At 43.8% G+C, this 20,733-nt stretch overlaps 1 protein-coding gene across 1 annotated transcript in view; it reads left to right on the forward strand.

The window, feature by feature from the left end:
- The window catches only part of EPHA4 (EPH receptor A4), a 105,450-nt gene that overhangs the window by 50,170 nt on the left and 34,547 nt on the right, over nucleotides 1-20,733 (forward strand). The window contains exon 5 of the mRNA XM_058031631.1: nucleotides 6,038-6,376. Within this exon, the coding sequence (XP_057887614.1) occupies nucleotides 6,038-6,376 (339 nt within the window). The remainder of the gene's footprint in view (nucleotides 1-6,037; nucleotides 6,377-20,733) is intronic.

The raw sequence follows: 20,733 nt of genomic DNA on the forward strand, positions 1-20,733 counted from the left end.
GGTTTGCAGCTGTAGGGAGGCAGGGAGGACAGACTTGGTTGGAGTCTCCCAGCACAACCAACCAACCAACCAACCATGCCTGCCTGTGTCCCTGGAGCCCCTCCAGCTTCAGGAGCCCAGCTACAGCATGTCCTTTGCCATGGCTTTGGGTGGGTTTGTGGTGTATGGCATTTGTCAGAGGAGGGGCTCTCTCCTCCCCACTTGTGCCTCTGTGGTGATGCTGCACTTGCAGTCCTGGCCTGTCCTGGTTAGACCCTGTCCTTGGGCACAGTGCAGTCCTGGGGTCTGTGCTTTCCCTGAATTGTACATGAAGGGCTGGGCGCACTGATCCCTCAAGGCAGCAGGAATATTCACTCAGTTGTAGCTAATCCCCTTTGTGCTGTCTTTCTTTGAAACCATTCATTGCATTGGGGTAGACATTCTTTCTCCTTGGCAGAATGGCTTTGCCAAATTTGTGGGGCTGAGCCTCCTACATTTGTGCTGCTGTCCTTTGGGGGCAGGAGGAAAGGGGCTTTGGGATAACGTTCTCACTGGATGGCATCCAAACAACAGTCAAACAACCTGGTGATGTTTGACTCAGCTATCTCTGATTCCCCTTAGTCTTTAGGGCAGCTGATTTAAATGGAAAATACTGTACTGCTTGCAAATGAACAGCTTACTGAGGTGTTATTATGCCCAGTGTTAGTCTGCAGCCTGGTTTGCTTGCCAGCTGTGTCCCCTTGCCATCTGCACCCCACAGGTGCTGCTGCAGTCCTGGAGAGCGAGTTCATTACTGGATCTTCACTGTGGAAGCTCTCTGTGAGTCACTGCAGAGCTTGGACCAGGCTTGATCCATTCTGTGCATCATCAAAGCTCCTTAAGTGTGCCCACAGAGACCTGTAATCCACAGACAGCTGGCACCCAGGGATCCCCTGTGGTCTGGAAGGAAGGAAGGAGACAGTCAGGTGTTGGTATGTGCCCCTGTCATGGTTTTCACCAGGTCCTTGTCACTTGTACAGGCGTGTGTGGGAGGCTTCTGGCTGGAGAGAGACTTGAGTGTAGGAAGGGAGGGAGAGAAATGTTGATAAATGAAAAGTTAAAATACTGCCTGAAGTTGTAGAAAGAGTGCTAAAATACATCAGTCCTTTTAATACAAGTAGTGCTTATGCTATTAACACCTTAAAAACTCTTGTTTTGCTGAATGTTTGTTTGACATAGGGTGTGTTGTCCTTAAGACAGACATCTCTCTATCTGTGGATGAAAGACAGATAGCTGGAATGGCTATAGCCTATTGCAGCAAGAGAAAGCCAAACAATCTGCATTGCCCAATATATTTAAGGAAATCGAATAGGAGGGATGAGGAAGATGGCAAGATTAGCTTGATGAGGATTATTTGTTGCTAAACAGACTCTGCAGTGTTTCCCTCAGCCCTGACACACACAATGAACTGCTCCACCCAGGGCCTTCCCATTTGCTTCATGGCTCACTTGATTTTGATGGTTTTATTGTGAAGCAAGATTTATGGAGCCCCAGGAAGGAATAAAATTGAAAACTTCCGTTCCCTGTGTTCCCTCAGAGGAGCCCCCGTGTCCGTTCAGGGTGCTGGTTAAAGGGGCTGGAGAAGGATCCGGCTTTCAGCCCCGTGATCAAACTGTGTCCCCTTTGCAGTCGCTGGTGTGAGAAGACTGAGCGGCTCTGCAAATCCACCCTCAGATTTTGTTGTCCTGTGCAGGGAAAACACCAGCAGCTGCCTTCCTAACATCATAAAATTAATTTTAAAATTAATCATTTTTCAGAATTAAAATGTTTAGATTTAATTTTGATTTCCTGTAGGAACTGTCGTATTTTCAAACTGTTCCAGGCAGTATTAACTCCACTCTTCCACAGTGCCAAATAGCCCATGCAATACCAAGCTTCCATTGGCAGGAGATAGATGAAAAATGCTGTAGATTGTGGGACTTGTGACAAAATTACAGATGGTGGTGGTGATTCAGAAGCACAGGTCCTTGTCTCCTCTCTCATCTGCCCTGTAGCTAGACTTTTCTGTCAGAGGACACAGGTTTGTGTGAGGGTGATGGTCTGGCTGTCAGGATGCTGTTCCCTGTGGGATTCTGCTAGCTGGGTTCATCCAGGTACTATCCTGCCCTTGCAGCCTGCCCTGGCCCTGAAAGGGTTTGTCTCATCTATGGCAGAGGCCCTGTTGTCAGAAACAAAGCAAATCCTGATCACCATTGAAGGAGCAGACCCGCCCTGTGTTTCAACATCTGAAACCAGGCCCATCAATCTGAAGCTATCCCTGCTCCCTGTGCCAACAGCTCCATTGATGACTATACTCCAGGAAGAAAAGAAATTGCTTTTCCCCTCACTGTAATGTCAGCCCACCATTTGGAGACTCCCCCACATCTTCCTTTTCATGCTGGAGGTGGTGCACTCATCTCTGTGACCTCCAAGCATCTGCTTCCCTGGTTTTCCACTTCGCTGCATCTCTGTTTAGACACTGCAGTGCCCTGTCCCACATACTAATTACTGACTTTTTGCTTCTGAGGATCTTGATTCATTCTGGCACATTTTCCCATGTGAAACTGGACTTAGAGCCTTGGAAAATATCTTAATGGACACCAGACTAAGTCTGAGTTTAACCCCAAACTGGCTGCTGTATCTGAGCTAAGAGGCACATCTTTCAGTTGGCAGCTGTGGTAGTGTGAACCCTCCCCCCATGGGGGTCTTTGCTTTAGGAATACCCTCGTGAAATGAGGATGGCCCTGGCAGAGCTGGTGCTGCCTGGGGAAGGAGGTGTTTGCACTGGCAGCACCTCATCTCAGCCCCCTGGCTGTGCTCTGAGTGGATGTTCTCCTGTGTGTGGCTGCAGTGAGTGAATGCTCTGTTAGAAAAGCCTTTTGCTGTTCCTCGCTATCAGGCTCTTGGCGTTTCCCACAGGAGCAGTTTCTGCTCAGGGCTTGCTGCTGCCAGGTCCTGAGCAGTGTGTGGGAGGACACACAGCCTCAGCTCCCAGAGCCTCTGGCTGCTGCTCCGTGCAGGGCAGCCCTTCACTGTGCAGTGTGCACCTGGGCCTGCAGCCTGCTGAGGCTGCTGTTCCCCCCAGAGGCTCGTGTTGGTGTTCCCGTGACCGTGCAGAGGCACAGGTGTTGTTACCTTGTGCACCTGCCTGCCCTCAAGAGAGCCCAGGTGTGAGGCAGTTTGGGGAAGTCCAGGATAGAGAGTTTGGTACAATCCCTGCTCAGCAGCTCCTGTGCTGCCGCTTGAGTTCACGATTTCAGGAGTGTCTTCCACCTCACTGCACTCAGAGTTTATTTCTGAAAAGCAAGCTCGTGTATTTGCAGGCTAAGCAGAGACCACTTTCTCGTACCCAGGGGAGCTGGCAAAGCCAGCTTTCGAGAGAATGAGAGCTGGTTATGGGACAGAGGCATTGGGCTGGGACGTGGGACAGTTTTGACCACTGCCCTGATGTGCAAAGCATGTCCTGTGTGCCCTTGTCTCACCACATCTCTCTCTGCCTCCATTTCCACATGATGAATAGAGATTAAAACCAGTTTCTTTCCTTTTTCTTTCCCATCTGGTTTTTGGATCAGTAAACGTCTCTTACTGTGTTCAGTAACTGATCTTTGGGCAAAAGGGTTTTGTCCTTAGGAGTCCAAAATGCTGCCAGTGCATAAATAAAAGCCATGAATGGCAGCCTGGTGGTGCAGCAGGCAGGAGGGCTCCCTGGCTCAGGGGCTGGACTCTGCTCTCTCTTCTTGCAGCAATTCTACCTGTCAACCCCGATTAACTCAGAGACTGTTTCAAAGGTTTGGCAAGAAGGGAGGATTTCCCTCCTTTCAAAACAAATATATTAATTTTGTATTTTTAAAGTAAACACAGACAAACAATCCCTGTTTAGCCATGCCCGCAACAGAGACCTTTCATTTGGGTACCAAAGACCCATTTGAGCTCTATGTCATTTAAGACTCTTAAGCTAGCTACCTCTCTCAAAATTAAAGTCCTGTCTCCTGTTGAGCATGTGTTTTATCAGGTGGCTTCAAATACAGACCTGAGGAGGTGATGCAGCCCTCAAAGCCTTGTCCTGTGCAGCCTGTTCAGGCCTCAGGCTTCCTTTGAGATGAACCTGATAAATTGAGGAGGGAGCCACAATTAATCTTCCCCATAGTCATCCCTTAACAGTTTAACCTTTTTGCTGTTACACTTGATGAGTCACTTTGTAATTTCAGTAGAATTTCACATTTTCAATGTGTTTGGTTCCTGTCTTACCACGATTACTGTTTTTGTACCTTTGGCATATGAGAAATTATGACTTATTTATTTATACACTTAATGGAAACTGTTGGTGCTGGCTGATTCTTTTTTGCCAGGTTCATAGTTTCATAATGTTTGACAAATTTGCCAGAACTTTCCTTTCTCCTTTCCTTTCTCCTTTCCTTTCTCCTTTCCTTTCTCCTTTCCTTTCTCCTTTCCTTTCTCCTTTCCTTTCTCATTTCCTTTCTCCTTTCCTTTCTCCTTTCCTTCTTCTCCTGCAAGGAGATCTAGTTGAACTTCCTTTAAATTGCAAACCATCAAATGCATTTTGATGAAATCTAAGAAGCTTTCATAAGCTTTCCCGTGTCTTGAATTTGTGACTTTACAAAATTATTTCCAGCATTTTTCTGCTAATAATATTTGTACGTAAAGCTCTGACTATCAGTAATTAGTAAGCAGAGCTATTTTTACTGTGTTCTGGTTAGGATTGATACATTTTGCAATCTTCATTCTCATTCTGTCTCATTTCTGTTTGATGCAGTGCTTACCTGTCCCAAAGCCCTGTGTGTGTCAGAGTCCCTGTGTGCTCTCTGCCCCAGAGCAGGCTGCCTGGTGATGGTCAGGGAAGCTTTTTGGGGTGGATGAAATGCCCGTCTCTTTCATGGCTTCACTCTGAATCATCCACCTTAAATTTAAGGGTACAAAAAGTGTGTCTCAACTGTATTGAAATTAGATTAAGAGTTGCAGGATTAGCTCTTGTGCATTTTCAATTTGCCTGCGGGTTTGAGGCCTGTGGGGATTTAAGCACATCAATGGGATTTGTGCCTGTGTGTTGGCGCAGGGCAGAGCAGGGCAGGGAGAGGTGCTGCAGGTGCAGGAGGGTTTCTGCCGCTGGGCTCTGCCCAGCCTGCCTTGGGCTCTGCTCTGATCCCATAGTCCCTGTGTTGGAACCAGTTGGGAGCTCTCTGGCAGCGTGTTTATGAAGTCTCCCATCCCTGTGGTGGAAAAGCTGACCTTGTGTCTCAAATCCAGCCTCATTGCCAAGCTTGCTGTCTGGTCTCTTGTTTCTGACCAGGTTTCTTTTGTCAGCCCTTCCTTCAGATGCTGGCCATATTTTCCTCTTCAGTTCTTTCCCTTTCTCCAGCACTGCCCTGTTGTAAACTTTATTTTCCATCCTTCAAAGCCTTAGTTCTGTGTCTGGCTTCCTACTCAAATCTCCATCCTGCATGCTGAAGTGTCATGTTCAGGTCCCTGCTTGATGGGCTATGGTGTTCACTGAATGTGATTTGACATCAACTTGTCTGGAAAATATTGCACTTATATTTTTCAGAAAAAGAAGCCAGGAGATATTTCTATAATAATTTCAATAAGAGTCTGCCTGTAGGTAATGAGGGACTTTGAAAATCTCAAGTGAAGCCGAAGTTTGTGAATTTGATGTTTTGCTTAGGAAATCACAGAAAAAAAATGAGTGTAAGATATATAAATTTAACATTTTTCATAACAAGTATAAACAGTGAAAGGGAAAAAAGTCCCACTCCTGTTTAATTGCAATACTGAGCTTTCAGGCTCATTTAGAGCTGGAAAATACTGTTAGTTCATCAGATAAAGAGATCAGAGTTTGACTTACCAGCTATTTTTTTTGCCTTCATTATGACCATAGAGAAGTAAAATTCTGCTTGGTCTCTACTGTCCTTAACTTGAATGGGAGTTGCACAGCATCTGGGATGTGCAACTCTGATGTCACTATGTAGGCTTTGTTGATTTTTTTTTCCCCTTAACTAAAAATATGTGGACTTTGTCTTTTTAGGCCCTCCGTCGGCTCCCCAGCACCTGATTTCCAATGTCAACGAGACCTCAGTGAACCTGGAGTGGAGCCCCCCGCAGAACAAGGGTGGCCGGGAGGACATCTCCTACAACGTGGTGTGCAAGCGCTGCGGGGCGGGCGAGCCGAGCCGCTGCCGCTCCTGTGGCAGTGGGGTGCACTTCAGCCCCCAGCAGAACGGCCTGAAAACCACCAAAGTCTCCATCACCGACCTCCTGGCACACACCAACTACACCTTTGAAGTCTGGGCAGTGAATGGAGTGTCCAAGCAAAACCCCAGCCAGGACCAGGCTGTGTCGGTCACTGTGACAACTAACCAAGCAGGTAGGAACATAAACAGCAATGCCCTTCCTGTCTCTGCTGCCTGTTTTTTAGGAAAGCTGTGATTTCCATTACATTTAGCGCTAGCAAATGAATGAGAGGAGCCCTAAGATGTGTAACTGGGTCAAACCCTTATTTTCTGGTGATTTATATGGATACTTTAAATGCTTCAGAGGCAGGGAGAGGGGAGGGTTTGGGTGCTGTGTCTGCTGCAGCACACGGGCAGGACGCTGGGAGGCATTCTGCAGAAGCACAACAGCAAAGCTGCCCTGATCCCCCCTGGCCCCCCAGCAGCTCTGCTGTCACACCCTGTACAGGGACACAAGGATGTCCTTGGTGTCTGCAGAGGGCAAAATACATGCCTGGGGAGCACAGGGTTGTGCTCCTGCCCCCCTTGAAAAAGGGCTGTGTAAGATTCAATGAGCGGAACGAGTGGGCGCCCGCTCGCCTGCCTGCTCGCTCTCCTCTCCTGGAAAGTCAATTAAATTCTGTCCCCTTGTTAAATAAATACCTCCTTAACCTGCTGCTGACAATGTTTCGATTGATCAGAGCTGGCATTGCTGTGGAAATCCTATATGAGCTTTCAACTTCATGCTGACTGATTTTTGCTTTTCATTCATCTGGGAGAGCAAAATACTATTTCTGTGTTTACGAGATTATTTCAGATACCCTGGGCAGCTCTGCTTTTTTAGTACCCCATGCTTGACCTAGTAAGGGCAAAGGCTGCAGCAGCAGATTGCTGTTTTGTTTGATGCTAATTTGTTTGATCTTTTTCTTTAATTCCGTGAAAACATTTCTTAGTTTGCAGCCAGCTCGGTTTTAACGCACAGGGTTCCAGTTGAATTTTTAATTTAATGCACAAAATTATATACATTTGAATATGACACTCTTCTAAATGCAAATGAGATCTCCAGACTGTCAGACTGGCTACAAGACCGTCAAACCTGTTATCTGATGGCTCAGAGTGCTGATTGCCTTCAGGTCCCACAGATGTTGCAGGCGTTCAGCACCTCGGAGCGTAGCTCGCAGGGTATCATTTATTACGGGGCTTACGGTGTATGAGACAGTATTGATATTGCATATTTTGATAGGACCAGACCACGTAAATATTTTGAATTCTGTTTCCTAGTAGGTGTGTGTGAAAAATAGGTAGGCATAGTCTGAATGTGCAGATTTTAGCTGTAGTCCAGGGCATGTCAGTATCACCAGTGAGAGATACATTCAATTTTGCAGTGACAGTTACAAGCGAAATTGTCAAGTCCGCGCTGAAGCGCCTTTGAAAATCCGGTCCAGTGTTTTTTGTTCTTCATATACAGTTGACAGCATCCCTTTTAAATTATGATTCAAAAATTCAAACCACCACTTTGCCTAGTGAAAAGAAGACTAATAGAGAGCAGGGGCTATTAGGGAGTCTTGGGAGAAAGCCGTGGGAGAGTGCTGTCATACGCTCTACGGAAAGAGAAGGTTGAGAACAGCAGCAGGGACAGTGTTTTTGTGCTCTGAATGCCTAGCAAAGAGAGTATTTCTGACTGATTTTGGCATGTGTAAGGATTAGTGGATGCATATATGCATGAATAAGTGAGCGGGATCCATCTACCGTGTGAAAATTCTACCATCTTATGCTTTTATATGCAAACCAAAATCTGATTGAATATGCAAATGAGAATTGATTTTGTTTATTATCCATGAGTAGTATTCTTCCCATCAGGAAATTTGTATTTTTGCCAACGTTTCAAATTTTGAAACATGCCCAGTTTATCAAATGCGTCAGAGGGACAGAGAAAATTATACTGGTATAAATGAAAAATTAACTCCAAGGTGTGCTGTTCTCCGTTCTTCATACAACTTTGTGGTTTCTGCTGCATAGAAGATCTAAATAGAAATGTGTGGCCTAAACCTACAGATCCCAGCTGAGATAAATAGCCTTACATATGCAAATTGTCTCATTGATTTTGGTGAAACTGCTTGCTTGAGTAAAGGTTTGTAAAGTTAGACCCTTGGGTTTTACAAGTACTCATCTGTTTAATCATTGTAAATGTGTGTCTGGGGTGCATTAAAATCTTTGTGCCACTAATTTTCTTTCACTATATTTCATTATAAAGAAATCATGTCATGATGGTGAGCTGCCACAAGCTTGGTTTTCGTCTTGCACCTTTCTTACACTAATGTAAAGCTGCCTTGGTTTCTTTAAGGCAACTCTAAATTCAGATTAGAGCCAAGCTCCTCCCTTAATAACATTTCTAATAAAATGCTGTTTTACTAATAAAAATGAAGCCACCACCAACAACAATTTTTAAATTTCTTCATTGATTGTGCTCTCTATGCTTGTGCTTGATAGGAAAAAATAATGTTGTCAGTATGGGGAGTTTTTAATAATTCTTTACATATGAGCAGTGCTTTTGAGTTGTCTTCTGGAGAATTTGCTAGAAGTTTTTGCAGGAGGTGCATCTCTGAGTTAAATTCAGTAAAAATGATGAGTATGCAAGAGACCAGGGAATTCTTCCTTATAGCAACTTCACCTTTCAAATTTTCTTCAGTATAACGTGAAGAAAATAGGCAGGAATTTTCCAAGCAGTTTTTGATCAGTGAGGATCAGGAATCTGGGTGTCTGTGTGTTTGCTTGCCATGGTTCCAGCCCCTGTGGAAGGTGTGCATTTGGAGACAGGCAGCAAACAATGAGAAATCACTTGTGGTATATTCAGCACAAAATTGATGGAATGCATTGCAGTGACATAAAAGGTGCAGTTGAAAAGCACAGGTGGGTTTTTGTTTGCTTTTGTCGTTTTACTCCTGAGGTAATGAAATGAGGCAGTTTGCTTTCCACTCTTCATTTAGAAACTCTCTTTTCAGTTTCCAATACTATAGAAAAGTGTTTAAATGAGAATAAAATTTGCCATTCACAGTAGGATCAAAAATAGTTTGAAAAAGAATTTTTCTGCTTCTTTGGAAAAGGTATTGGTTATTATAGCTTGCTTATTTTTCAAAAAAAAGCTAAATTTCAGGCTTTGAAGCAAGTAAAAATTTCTATCTCCTCTGAAGTTAAATTCTTCAGTGTTGTGACTTTTTAAGAATTTTGAATTAATTCAGCTCATTGTTCTGCATGTTTAGTATATTTTTTTTTTCTTTTGAGTTGGGAACCATTGCTCTTTTCCCCTGTGAGATTAAAAAAATAGAAAAAGCAAGGATGGAACACTGAGTGGCTGAAACTTGAAGCCAGTGTCCTCAGCACAATGAGTACTGCAAATGCTGGTATTGGGGGTCTCACCACTGACAGTGGTGGCTTTTGGCCTTTCAGTTTTCAATGAAACGAAATCAGCACTCTGCCCATCTTTAAAAATTTGTGAAATTATTTGTGGAAGAGATGCAGGCCAGCAATTCTCATGTGATGCTGCCAGGAGAAGCTAATTTCAATGAGGAACTCTCAGGCTATTGACTGAGTAGCTCAGAAATCTCTGGGCTTCTTGGTTTTTGGTTTTTTTTTTTTCTGCTAAGGTTAATGCTGCGAAGCTGTTCAAAATTAAAAGAAAAGCTCTCAATAAAGACATCTTGTTCACAGCATGCAGGAAGCTTGTGTGGTTTTCTTTTGAAGACGCCTTAACAGTTTATATTTTTATTAAGGATTACAGAGCTGAGCTGTTTGTGTCTCCAGCCTGCGAGGCAGGTTCCCTGCTCAGTCCCCCTCTGGGGGCAGTGCCACAGGGACAAGGTTTTTGCATGGATGCTGAAGGCATTCACAAGGCAGGGGAGTGGTGTGGGGGGCAGAGCCTACACAGGCTTAAATGAGATTTAAAATCCAAACTTATTTTCCTGCTTGCTTGGCTCCCTTTGTTTTGTTTGCATTTTGTGAGGGATGGGTGTCCTGCTCTCTCCTTTGCTTGTAGGAGTTGAAGCAGTTGATATTTCTGAATAAACAAAGTGCCTGGTGATTTGTTACCTTGTTAGGTTACCTTGGGCTCTGTGTTTCCTTAAGTGGATCAGCAGAGCTGGATGGATGCAGGATGTGCCAATTAGGATGAAAGTACAGTGTATATAAATAAACTCACTTCTTCTCCCCTTGCATCACCCTGGATGTTTTCAAGCTGCCTGTGCTCAGGATCAAGAAATGATCTTTCTGGAGAATATCTTGGGCTCTCTGTCCTGGTTTTCTTGCCGCTGTTGTCAGTGCTCTGCCCAGCCCCTGTGTGTGTGCAGTCCTTTCCAGGCAGGAGCTAAAATGGGTCACAGTGCCACCAGGATTTCAGCACCCCCAAAAAGATCCACGGGAATTGAGTATTCTTTTGGGACAGGCTGCACTTGTGGTGAGCCCAAAATACTGACTTCCAGTGCAGGGAAGGGAAATGTCAGCTGTTACTCAGTTTTATTTAGCCTTTAGGTTTGTTTGTTGTTTATGTTCTTAATTCCTTTTAAGGGAAAAAAAAAGGAAAAAATTGAAAGGAAAAAAGGAAAAATTAAAAGGAAAAAAAACCCCCAAACCTGAAAGATCCCATTCCTTTGAGGAGAATGGTATTTTAAGTCAGAAATGGCAGGGGTAGGGGGGAAAGAAATGGGAGTTATGACTCATAAGTCGTACTGGACTTTTTGGTTGGGGAATATATATTCCCATTTTACATTTTGGTGGGTCTTCTTTGAAAGCCCACGTTTCCTTTCAAATGCTGATTAGCATTCCTCACGTGTTGTACAGAGCAGCACAGAAAATGCATATAAGGTCTTACATTATGCCAGTGTGGTTTAGCCTGTGCTGAGCTGCATTTGCAGTCAGTAAAAATTCATGGACATACATTGCCCTTGGTCAGTGTGCACTCCTCATGTCAAAAAAATAATAGTTGCTCAGGCAGATCAAAAGCAATGCATGCCAAGGCCAGGAAAGCTAAGGATTTTAGTATTTTCTTTTCAATGCACTATTTTCCTGGGTATTTATAACTTACCTATAAAGAATTGCTCTGTAGTGAAACATCAAAAGACATTGTTAAGTAGATTTCAGCCACAGAGCTTTCTTTAGGTGACTGCTTGAACACCTTTAAACTACTGCTGGAAAATAAAATTAACTGTTACTCTGAAGGCTGATCAATCCATCTGATTCTCTAAGCTCCCTTATGTTCTTTGAGTATAATCCTGGTTTCAATACAAGTGATAGTAAATAATTTTTGTTTGCTGAGAGTGAACATAACATTTTTTGATTTTATGTGTGGTGATATTTATGTGCATATTAAGAATCTTATCGATAGGGAGGTGCTGAAGTAAGTTAATTTTGATTTTAAGAATTGCAACGTCTGTAGTCATTCAGACTGCTAGTTTTATGCTCAGCTCTTGCAAAAAATGTTCCTTTTTTAATGCAGTCCTGGTGAAGAGCTGTTTATTGTTGTGTTGAAACATAATTTTTGAAGGGCTGTATAACCCCAAGGAAGACTTCATCTCCAAACAGCCGGCAAAGGAGCTCTGAGAATGTGAAGACAGAATTCATCATGCACTCGTGTCACAGTTTCACAGACCCTATGAAATAGTGTAAGCTGGCAAAATCAGTCATTTTCTGTGCTGGCATCCCCCTTCCCTGGTGCCTGTGAGGCTGTGGGGATGTTCATGTGCATATCAGCTCTCCAGCCCGGCCCTGCTGAGTTCCTGGGGGCGATGTGGGGATGGGGCTGTGCTGTGGGGGTTTGTGGAGGGCAGGATTGAGGTGCTGGGCCAGGCTGTTCCTCAGGAGTCTCTGCACCTCTGGAGGGTGTTGAGGTGGCATCCAGCTCGATGGCCCACCTGGGAGAGGTGCAGGAGGGTGAGTGAGTTCGTGTCACTGCCCAACAGAGGAGCGAGGGGCGCTCCAGATGTGGGCACAGCTGGTCTGCCTGTAGCCTCCACAGGCATCCAAGAGTCAATTTAGTTCTTTATTTTTATTCTAAGTACTTGCTACCAGCACAGTCCCACCCTTTCCAGTTACTTGTTCCCTGCAGCCAAAGGATACAAATAGCCTGTTCCAGTGGTCTTTTTTCAGGCACACAAACCCGTGAGGAAACTCATGCACGTAGCTGGGTGTGTATAAACAGTCACAGCACCCTGGCCACCCAGTTCCCAACAAACCTGATTTAAAATAATCTCTTGGCAAACATCTGGATGTGTGCCAGCTGTCCAGAGCATGGGAAGAGTGTGTGATACTACTGGCTGCATTCTTTTTTCTGTACAATGTCAGGGTAATGGGAAAAGGGAGCTGCAAAGGGGTGTTCTTACTTTGCTTTAAGGTGTTTGTACTAAGGATGATAGACCAGCAAATTATTCCCCAAATGGAGCTGTGTCAAGCCTGAATTCAGTAGGAAAGAAAATCAAAAGTAAGCATGGACTTGGAAAAGGGGTGATCCATGAGCATGACAATCTGAGTGATTTCTTACAGCATCTTGCAGAATTCCAGGGTAATTATATGCAACTTTCTCATTTCAAATCTAGATCAGTGGGGTTTCTAAGGCTTCATGTTTTTCTGCTGGACATGAGCAGTGATCCCCCCTGCACATTGTTCAAGCAGGAGGGCTGGGACAAGCTGCCTGCTGTTGTTGGGTTTTATGTGCCCTGGTCAGTGAGGTGACCTGCCAGCACGTGCAGGACAGCCTTTGCTCCACCTGCCTGTTCTTCCCCTGCTTTGGCTTTCAAAGGGATTTGTGTTTTGGCTTTGGGCATCTGAAGATTTACATTGAATGAGTTACTGCAAAGACTCCTGCAGCAAACCCAATGGTGTATTTTGGGAAACCACAGATCTTTCAAATATTAATGCAGTGGGTGATCCAGAAAGAAAAGTGATCCTAGTGCTAGAAATTTGGGAATTGTGTGGAATTGAACAGTGGAGGGGATACTTTTGAATGGGCAAATTTCAGCATTGAGCATGAGATTTCTCAGGGACTTGAAGATGTCATGTGTTGACTGCTTCAGGTTTCTTGTGCTGCACGTTTAATTACGTGTGTAAGTTTAAGTGTCTGAGTAAGGAGCTTCTCCAAGCTGGCAGATGCAAGTGGGAGTTTCTTCTTAACAACTCTGTGTTCTTGCAGAGGCTTTAACTGATGGTCTGTAATAAATATGTAGTTGTAGGCATACGTGCTCCCGTCTTAAAAACAAAACTGGGAAAACTATTGTTGAGAAGGATTAAATTATTATTTTAAGGTAACTGCAGCATTCCACAAAGAAATAATAATTAAAATAACAACTGCCTGCTTTCTGGCAAAGCTGTCTGCACCACCCATTTCCATGAATTTGTATTCAAGGTGGGGGATACAAGTCTTGGTCGGAAGGAAAAAAAAAAAGTGCTTTCTAAAGATCCTTAGTAAATAACCAGCTTCAGGGTTCAGTGAACAGCTTAGACAAGCTGCATGTCAGATAGAGCCAAGATGTAATTGCAGCATTTAAATAAAACTTTAGTCACATTTTTTAAAAGATCTCGTGATTTGCTATGGAAAATGGAAGTTAGTTACACACCCTCCTAGGGAAAGGGATGCTTAATTTCAGCATTGGGTAGTGTTGATCATATTTAAGTCATAGAAATTTACTTCAAAGAGGAATAAAATTCTGGTCTCAGTGATGTTGGTACAGATGAATAGTTACCAAACTGACAGTGATGGAGATGTGGTCCTGCAGCTTTTATTTGCCCTGGACTATTTAACTGTGTGCTCACTTTCCCTGGCAGCAAACTGACATTTCCCATTCATGGAGCTTGACGATCGATGTGAGCGCTTCCCTTAAATAACTGGCACAGAAATATTTTTATACGGAAGCAGAATTTGCCCAAGAATATTTGTGGCTGCTAAATGTTTAGATGGGCTTCTAAATTCTCTAGTTGTTTTTGCAGCTGACTAAATAAATTGGAAAGCAGCCAGAGAGACAGCAGAGTCCAGTCGGTAGTTCAGCAACAATAAAAGGCCTCGGAGAACTTTATCAAAGCTTCCATTAACCCCCTGCTGATGTCCTCAAACAGGATTTTTTTGAGAGAGTAGAAACACAAAAGCTAGGCTGCACAACTGCCCCTGTGTGTCCATTCACAGTTTTTAAATCCACACAGTTACTAATTAAAATGCCATGCAGAGTAGCACAAATAAACATCACTAGTCCCTGAAGCCCAAAAGTTTCAGCATTGGCTCATCGTTTGGAGGGCAGGATGCTGAACTGACCCCAAAGGGTGGGTGAAGCAGCCCATTCTGGTTCAGATATTCTGTCCTTGTGAAATGTGTGTCAAGTCCATCCATATGCATGAAATCCCACTCCCAGAATGCCATCCCAAAACAGCCCGTTATATTTTATTTATGTGTTGCATAGCGCTGTGCTAAGCCGTGGGGGCTAAATAGAGCTGTGGCATGCCTGCTGGCTCCCTATAATCATGTTTGCCAGCTTCTGGTGGACATCAAAATGCTGAGCACACGAGTGAATACTGCTTCTTTCATTGAGAAATGTCACTTCAGATTTAGCCCCACGTGTGAACTGGTGTGCAGGCAGCGCTTTATTATCGTGGCAGGGCTCCAGTGGGCTTCCCCTCCCCAACAAAGTGGGAGCCTCTCTCTGCATCCACTTGAAGGATTTCATGGCATCTCCTTAGATTAAGGTAATCTGTCTTCATTACTAAATTCAAGAACCAGAGCCCCAGAACTTGGAGTGCACTCTGAGAATGGATTCAGGGTCTCTGAAAATTGTGGTTTGGAAACTGCTGATAACAAAAGTTGACCGTGGTTTTGTATTTACTATTTTAAATGCAGTCAAAAGAGGTGTAGGAAGCTCAAGCATTTGTATTTTATTCCTGTGGTCATTTGTATTTCAAACCATCCCTTATGGAAAAATCCTACTGTTAATTTGAAAGGAAATGATAGCTTTTGTCTCAGCCTTCTGAACTGTTCCTGCAGAGTTTATTAGGACTTTTATCCCTGCTATCGAATTCTATCACCTAGTCTTAAAAAGACAATTGACTGATGCTGATTTTTTTATTAAATTCTTCTACTGCTCCATAAAATATCTTTGGTTTTGTCTGTATTAAAATCCATTGAAAGTATCCATGGATTATTACAGTCAGAAAAACCCTTAAACTGTAATGTGCTTTGGATATAAATGCCTTCCAATTCCACAGATTACCAAAGGCTAAAAGGAAAGCACTGAAATTTTTAATTAGCTTTTTATTATTTTTAATTTTCTGTGTTGCCTTTAAGTGGTCTTATAGAGAGATAATAGAACAAGACAGTTTTGACTGAGCAAAATAGGAAAGTATAGTGGGCTGGAAGAGGTGTCTGGTATATGAATTGAGTTTTGTGTGCTGTCCCATTTATTTTAGCAAACAAATCAAGGCATGATCTGGAGACAACCCGCTACAAGGGCTCCCTGGGAAGATTGTGCTTGTCTCGGTAACAGACTGCGTTCTTTAAATCTGTCCTCTGAATCAGCCCCAATTTATCTTCCCAGCATAAAAGGGAATGCAGATGGAGTAGCCAGAGCCTCCCTTATAGTTTATCAGGATATTGTGCATGCACATAAATAAGGCAGAAAGTGACTGGAATGTGTGAGTGGCTGGGTGTTAAATCCTGTGTTTTCCAAGCTCGCTGGGCACTCGGGGCTGGAGCAGCCAAGGGAGCCCTGGAGGAGCTGCAGGGGTTTGTGGCTCTCCAGACCGGGGGTGCAGGCCCAGTGGTGCCTTGGCAGGAGGTCAGTCAGTGTCATCCTGTCTGCTGGAATATGGGACTGGAAATGAAGGTCCAAACTCAGGATACAGACCAGTCTGACTGCTGCACAAGTTATTGTTTTCGTGGGCTTTTATTTGCCCAGACTGTAGCTCAGTGTTCTTCCAGGATATAAATCTGGCTGGTCTTTGTACAGGTCAACATCCTCATAACCTCACAAGGTTGATATTTTTTTCCAAATCTTTATTTATTTATTTTTTAGTATTGAAATTTTTCAGACTTTGTAATTGCACTCACATTGCACAGGAAACCAATTATTCTTTGGAGTGTTTTACACTGAGGCAATCACCTTTAATATTTAATTGCTGATTCCACTTGGGGTTTTTCCAATTGACACAATTTTAAAACAAATAATGCGCTGGTTTTCAGTATCCAGCATAAAACCAAAATAATGAAACCCCTTTATAAGTTTAATTATGTGCCACCTATGATGTAATTGACTACTGACATCATGAACTAAGATTTTAATTTTAAGGTTTATGTGTTTCAGGAAGCTTAGGACTCTTCCCCAGTTTGTACCTCATCACATTTTTTTTTTTAATGAATGGCAAACATAGGTAATTTTGCTTCTTGTAGCAACACTGTGTGCAGAGTTTTTTCCCTCTCATTGGGTCTATTAATGATTTTTAATTTCCTGAACAAATCTGCCCGTTGTGGGTGAAGGAAAGGGGGTTTAATTCAGTTCCAGTGAAAGGACCTGGTGGGAGAACTCCAAGTGTGAGTTAAGTGTGCTGTAGTCTGATTCTCTGTGGTACTTTCCAACAGCACAGAGTATCTTTGTTCCCTGGAAAAGAGACACTTTGGTGGGGGAGTATATCAGAGTGTTTTGGAGCATCCTGCAAGAAGGAGGATCTCAAGTGCTGTCAGAGCAGTGTTCTTCACAAAGTGCTGCTAACCTGAGCCCAGAAAACCCACACCTTGATTCAATCACAAGCATTTCTCAACAGCACAGAGATGGTATCATGTCAAATCCATCTAACCTTTGTACAGAAGGTACTTCACTGAAGTTCCAGCTGAATGCTCTGAATATCAGCTATAATTAAAATGTATAGCTTGTTCAGCTGAAATGTAAATACATAAATGCAAACCTTCTGCACCAGCCTCCTCTGTGTGATGGAGCTGAAACTAAATATGGCTGATGTTCCTTACCTTTGGTGGCTTTGAAACAATTTATGCACTCAAGTTATAAGATTTGAGTTGTGATTCTTGTTGAGTGAATCCTGGTTTTGGGTTCTGTTGGGTGCTGCAGGCTCAGGAAGGCATGGCTCAGGCCCAGCCTGCAGTGGCTCTTGGAGCTGTGGATCACAGTGGGAGTAAAATGTTTATAATTTTATTACTTTTTCTTCCCTCAAGAATCTTGCCATTTCTGACTTTGGATGATTGATCCAAGAAACCCAAATGGCAAAGTCTAAATCTCTGCTATTAAGGCAGCACTTCAGAAACCAGCATGAGGCAATGTGGCCAAATCTATTTATTAAAATAGCGAATGCTGCTTTAGCAGAATGAGTCATGCCATTTATTTATTTATTTATTTTGTTTAGAAGATACTTCAGTATTTCCAAAGCATCTAAGTGGCAAATAGGGCAGAGGCTTCTGTTTGTCTGGATTTTAAAAAGGCTTTTAAGCAGCACTTTTTACAAAATCTAATATTCTTAATGCTGAAGGTAAGTGACAAAGGACATTACTTAGCACATGTATATACATCATCTAGACATCCTTGTTTCAAGTAAATAAGAAGTAACTGTGTGAGAACCAGGGAGAGCAGTGTTGGGAGATGCCTTGGGTGCCAAATCACACATTTGCCCCATAATGGATTAAGCTTTATGCCATAACTGTTGGGTAACCAACAGGTGAGTTGGTGGTAAGTATAAGAAAGGACCAGGGAGCAGAAATGAGGTTTTCTCTTAACAGATACAGACAAGGGGCATCAGGTGAGAGCTGTCCTGTGCCCTGTGAGACAAAGGGCTGCCCCTTTGGGCTATTACAACAGCAGGGTCAGTGTTTTTCTGTTGTTTTATGGATTATTGAAACACTGTTGTAAGAGACTTGAAAGCTGTGCACAACAAGTGGTTTGCAGGGCACAGATACAGTCAGTTATTTCACTGGTTCTGTGCAATTTGGGCACAGCTCTTCCCCTCTTGGGTGCTGACTCATGATGTGAGTGCAAACATATCTTAACTGTGGGCAGGAGGATGGCACAGTGAAGGAGGAGCAGCTGGATGGTTGTTTGACTTGAGGAAGGGCTTAGAGAATGGGATAGGGGTCTCATTTCAGGGTAGCTGGTGTTTCTGTAAGTGTAGCTTTGATTTCCTGGTGGAAGGGGCTGGGGGGGAGTGGAGTTTGTTTAGAAAAGGCAGCTCAGCAGACCCTCCTCCTGTGCAAGGGTGAAAGACAGGCTGTTTCTGGGCAGGAATTAACTCTGGTGGCTACTTCTGGCTTCCTGGGAGGAACAGCAGGGCATGTGGGTGAGGCAGAGCTGCCCTGAGGGAAAGATGCTAAGTGGAGCATTTTGCTCCAGACTACTTATTTTGAGCTGTTGGGGAATGCTCAATTTCCAACTTTATTAGCTGCTTTAATAGCTAGGGGATATGGTCTCTAATCCCTCCTTTCAGCTCCCCCAGAGCCACTGTCCTCAGGGGGGCTGTACATTGTGTCATAGCATCAGGGGTTTCTGGTGGTCTGCGCTTGCTTGGACCAGCATCTGAGAAGTAAGAGGATGATTCCAGCACGTCCTTCCACAAGTGTCCCACCCAAATTCAGGTCCTGGAGTCCCTAAGTGTCACATCTAAGTGTGACAGCTCTGGCCCACAGCAGTCTGTTTTTCTGGACTGCCTGGTCTATTTTTCCTGCTTCTCTCAAGCCAATATAATGCAGTGGAGCATCAGTGTTGGCTTCTTTAGGCTACAAAATTTATTGCTGTTTATACTGGGTCAGATTCCAAGCTCAACCAGAGGGAAGAGTAAGTGCAGCGTGACTTGCTTTGTGACCAGCGGCTCCAAACCTGCTCGGGTCAGACAGCTGCTGACTAATTATCCATCTTAACAAATTACTTATAGCTCTAGAGTTTCTAGAGCAACTCACAGCTCAAAGTATGTTCACCCTTCCATGTTAATCATTCTAGCATTTAGAAATGTTTTGGTGCTGGGGTTTTTAAGTGGTTGTGATGTTCAGATAGATTTTTATAAATTGCCATCCAACTGAAAGGCTTGTTTTCCTGTTTGTTTTAAACTGGCATTGGTACATACAGGAAATACACGGTATTCTGCCATGTTTCTGTTGGCAACTATTAAGTTATCCTTGTCAGAACATGCCAACAAGATTTCTTAGCAAGCGAGCAGAAAGAAAACAAGCAGTTTTCAGATGAAACAGACCCCATGCTTGAGTTGTAATACAAATCTTTTGCTAAATGCTATGTAGATTCTATAATCTTTTGGTTTAAGGCAATCTTTGAGATTGTAGGTTGCAGATTCAGATCTTTGGAGTAATTCCAGAGCTGCATTGCATAAGCTGACATCATTATTTGGCCTTCAAAATTGGAGGAGCCAGTACCTGAAAATAATGTATTGCTGTCAAGAGCTGTGGCACTCTTTGATCCCCAGAACAAGCCATCTCCTGGGCTTGCAAAAATCTTCTTCACCCTCCCTTCATTTCTGTTGTAAACCACAGGGAACTCCGGTCACATCTCAATTCCTGTAATAGTTTTCAGCTAAATTAGAGGAGTTCTGGTATGTTGAAGTAGTCTGTGCTAAAAGTGACACAGAACTGGATGTGCAGCCCAGAAAATCCACAGGCTCTTTGTGGATGCTCAGCAGCCACTGCTAGTCGCCAAGAAATGAGGCTGGACTTAGGTAGTAAAAGTACAGCACTCTAATAATCCTCAACTACTACTATTTGTTGCTGCTGAGAGCCTGGGTTTTCCTTCAAGCTTTTGATTTGATGCAAGTCAGAGCCAGCTTTTGTGGTTTGGCAAGATTTGCAGCACAGGTTCTTTAGGGAGAGGCAAGAAATGAAAACTTTAAAACAGAGGAAATGTTTAAAACATAATAATACTGTGTTAACAGTCTTTAAAATCTCATTTTCTAGCCCCTTTCTTTACGAACACGTCATTACAAACAACTGATGTGAGCTTGTCCCTAGGTTTGAGGGCCTGTCACTTGTTTTCCTCAGAGGGCTGTGACTGGGTTGCAGAGCCTGGAAAGCAAGGGAAGATCCCTTGTGCCTGTTATTTTGGGATGAAAGTGTCCTGTGAGAATGTCCTGTGGCCAAGCTGGTGCTTTCCCTCAGCAGTAAATGAAGGAGGGAAAGTTCAGCTCAGCAGCATTAGGGCTGGCTAAAGGGATTGGGAGAAGCAGGCCAAGCTCAGCTGTCACACTGCTTCTCCCTTCGCTGGCTGGGATTTTGGTGTGTGGGTGGATAACCTGGGGCACTTTACTCCACGGGAGGAGATTTAAAGCCTTTGCTTTAAACACTAAAAGCGTGAAAGTGCTGCCCTGAATGTTGGCTGTCTCACTCCCCAGGCTGGGAGGTGTTCCTCGCCCGTCGTCATTCCTGGGGGAAGGAGAGGCAGACGGTGGGAAGACAGAGGACTCGGGAATGTCTTGGGAAGCTTCCAGTGGCTTGCTTGAGCAATCAGGCCTCTAGATCCTCGTCCAAGTCCTAACCTGGCCCAATCAT

The sequence above is a fragment of the Melospiza georgiana genome, chromosome 10, assembly GCF_028018845.1.
Source record: "Melospiza georgiana isolate bMelGeo1 chromosome 10, bMelGeo1.pri, whole genome shotgun sequence".
NCBI classification, from domain to species: domain Eukaryota; kingdom Metazoa; phylum Chordata; class Aves; order Passeriformes; family Passerellidae; genus Melospiza; species Melospiza georgiana.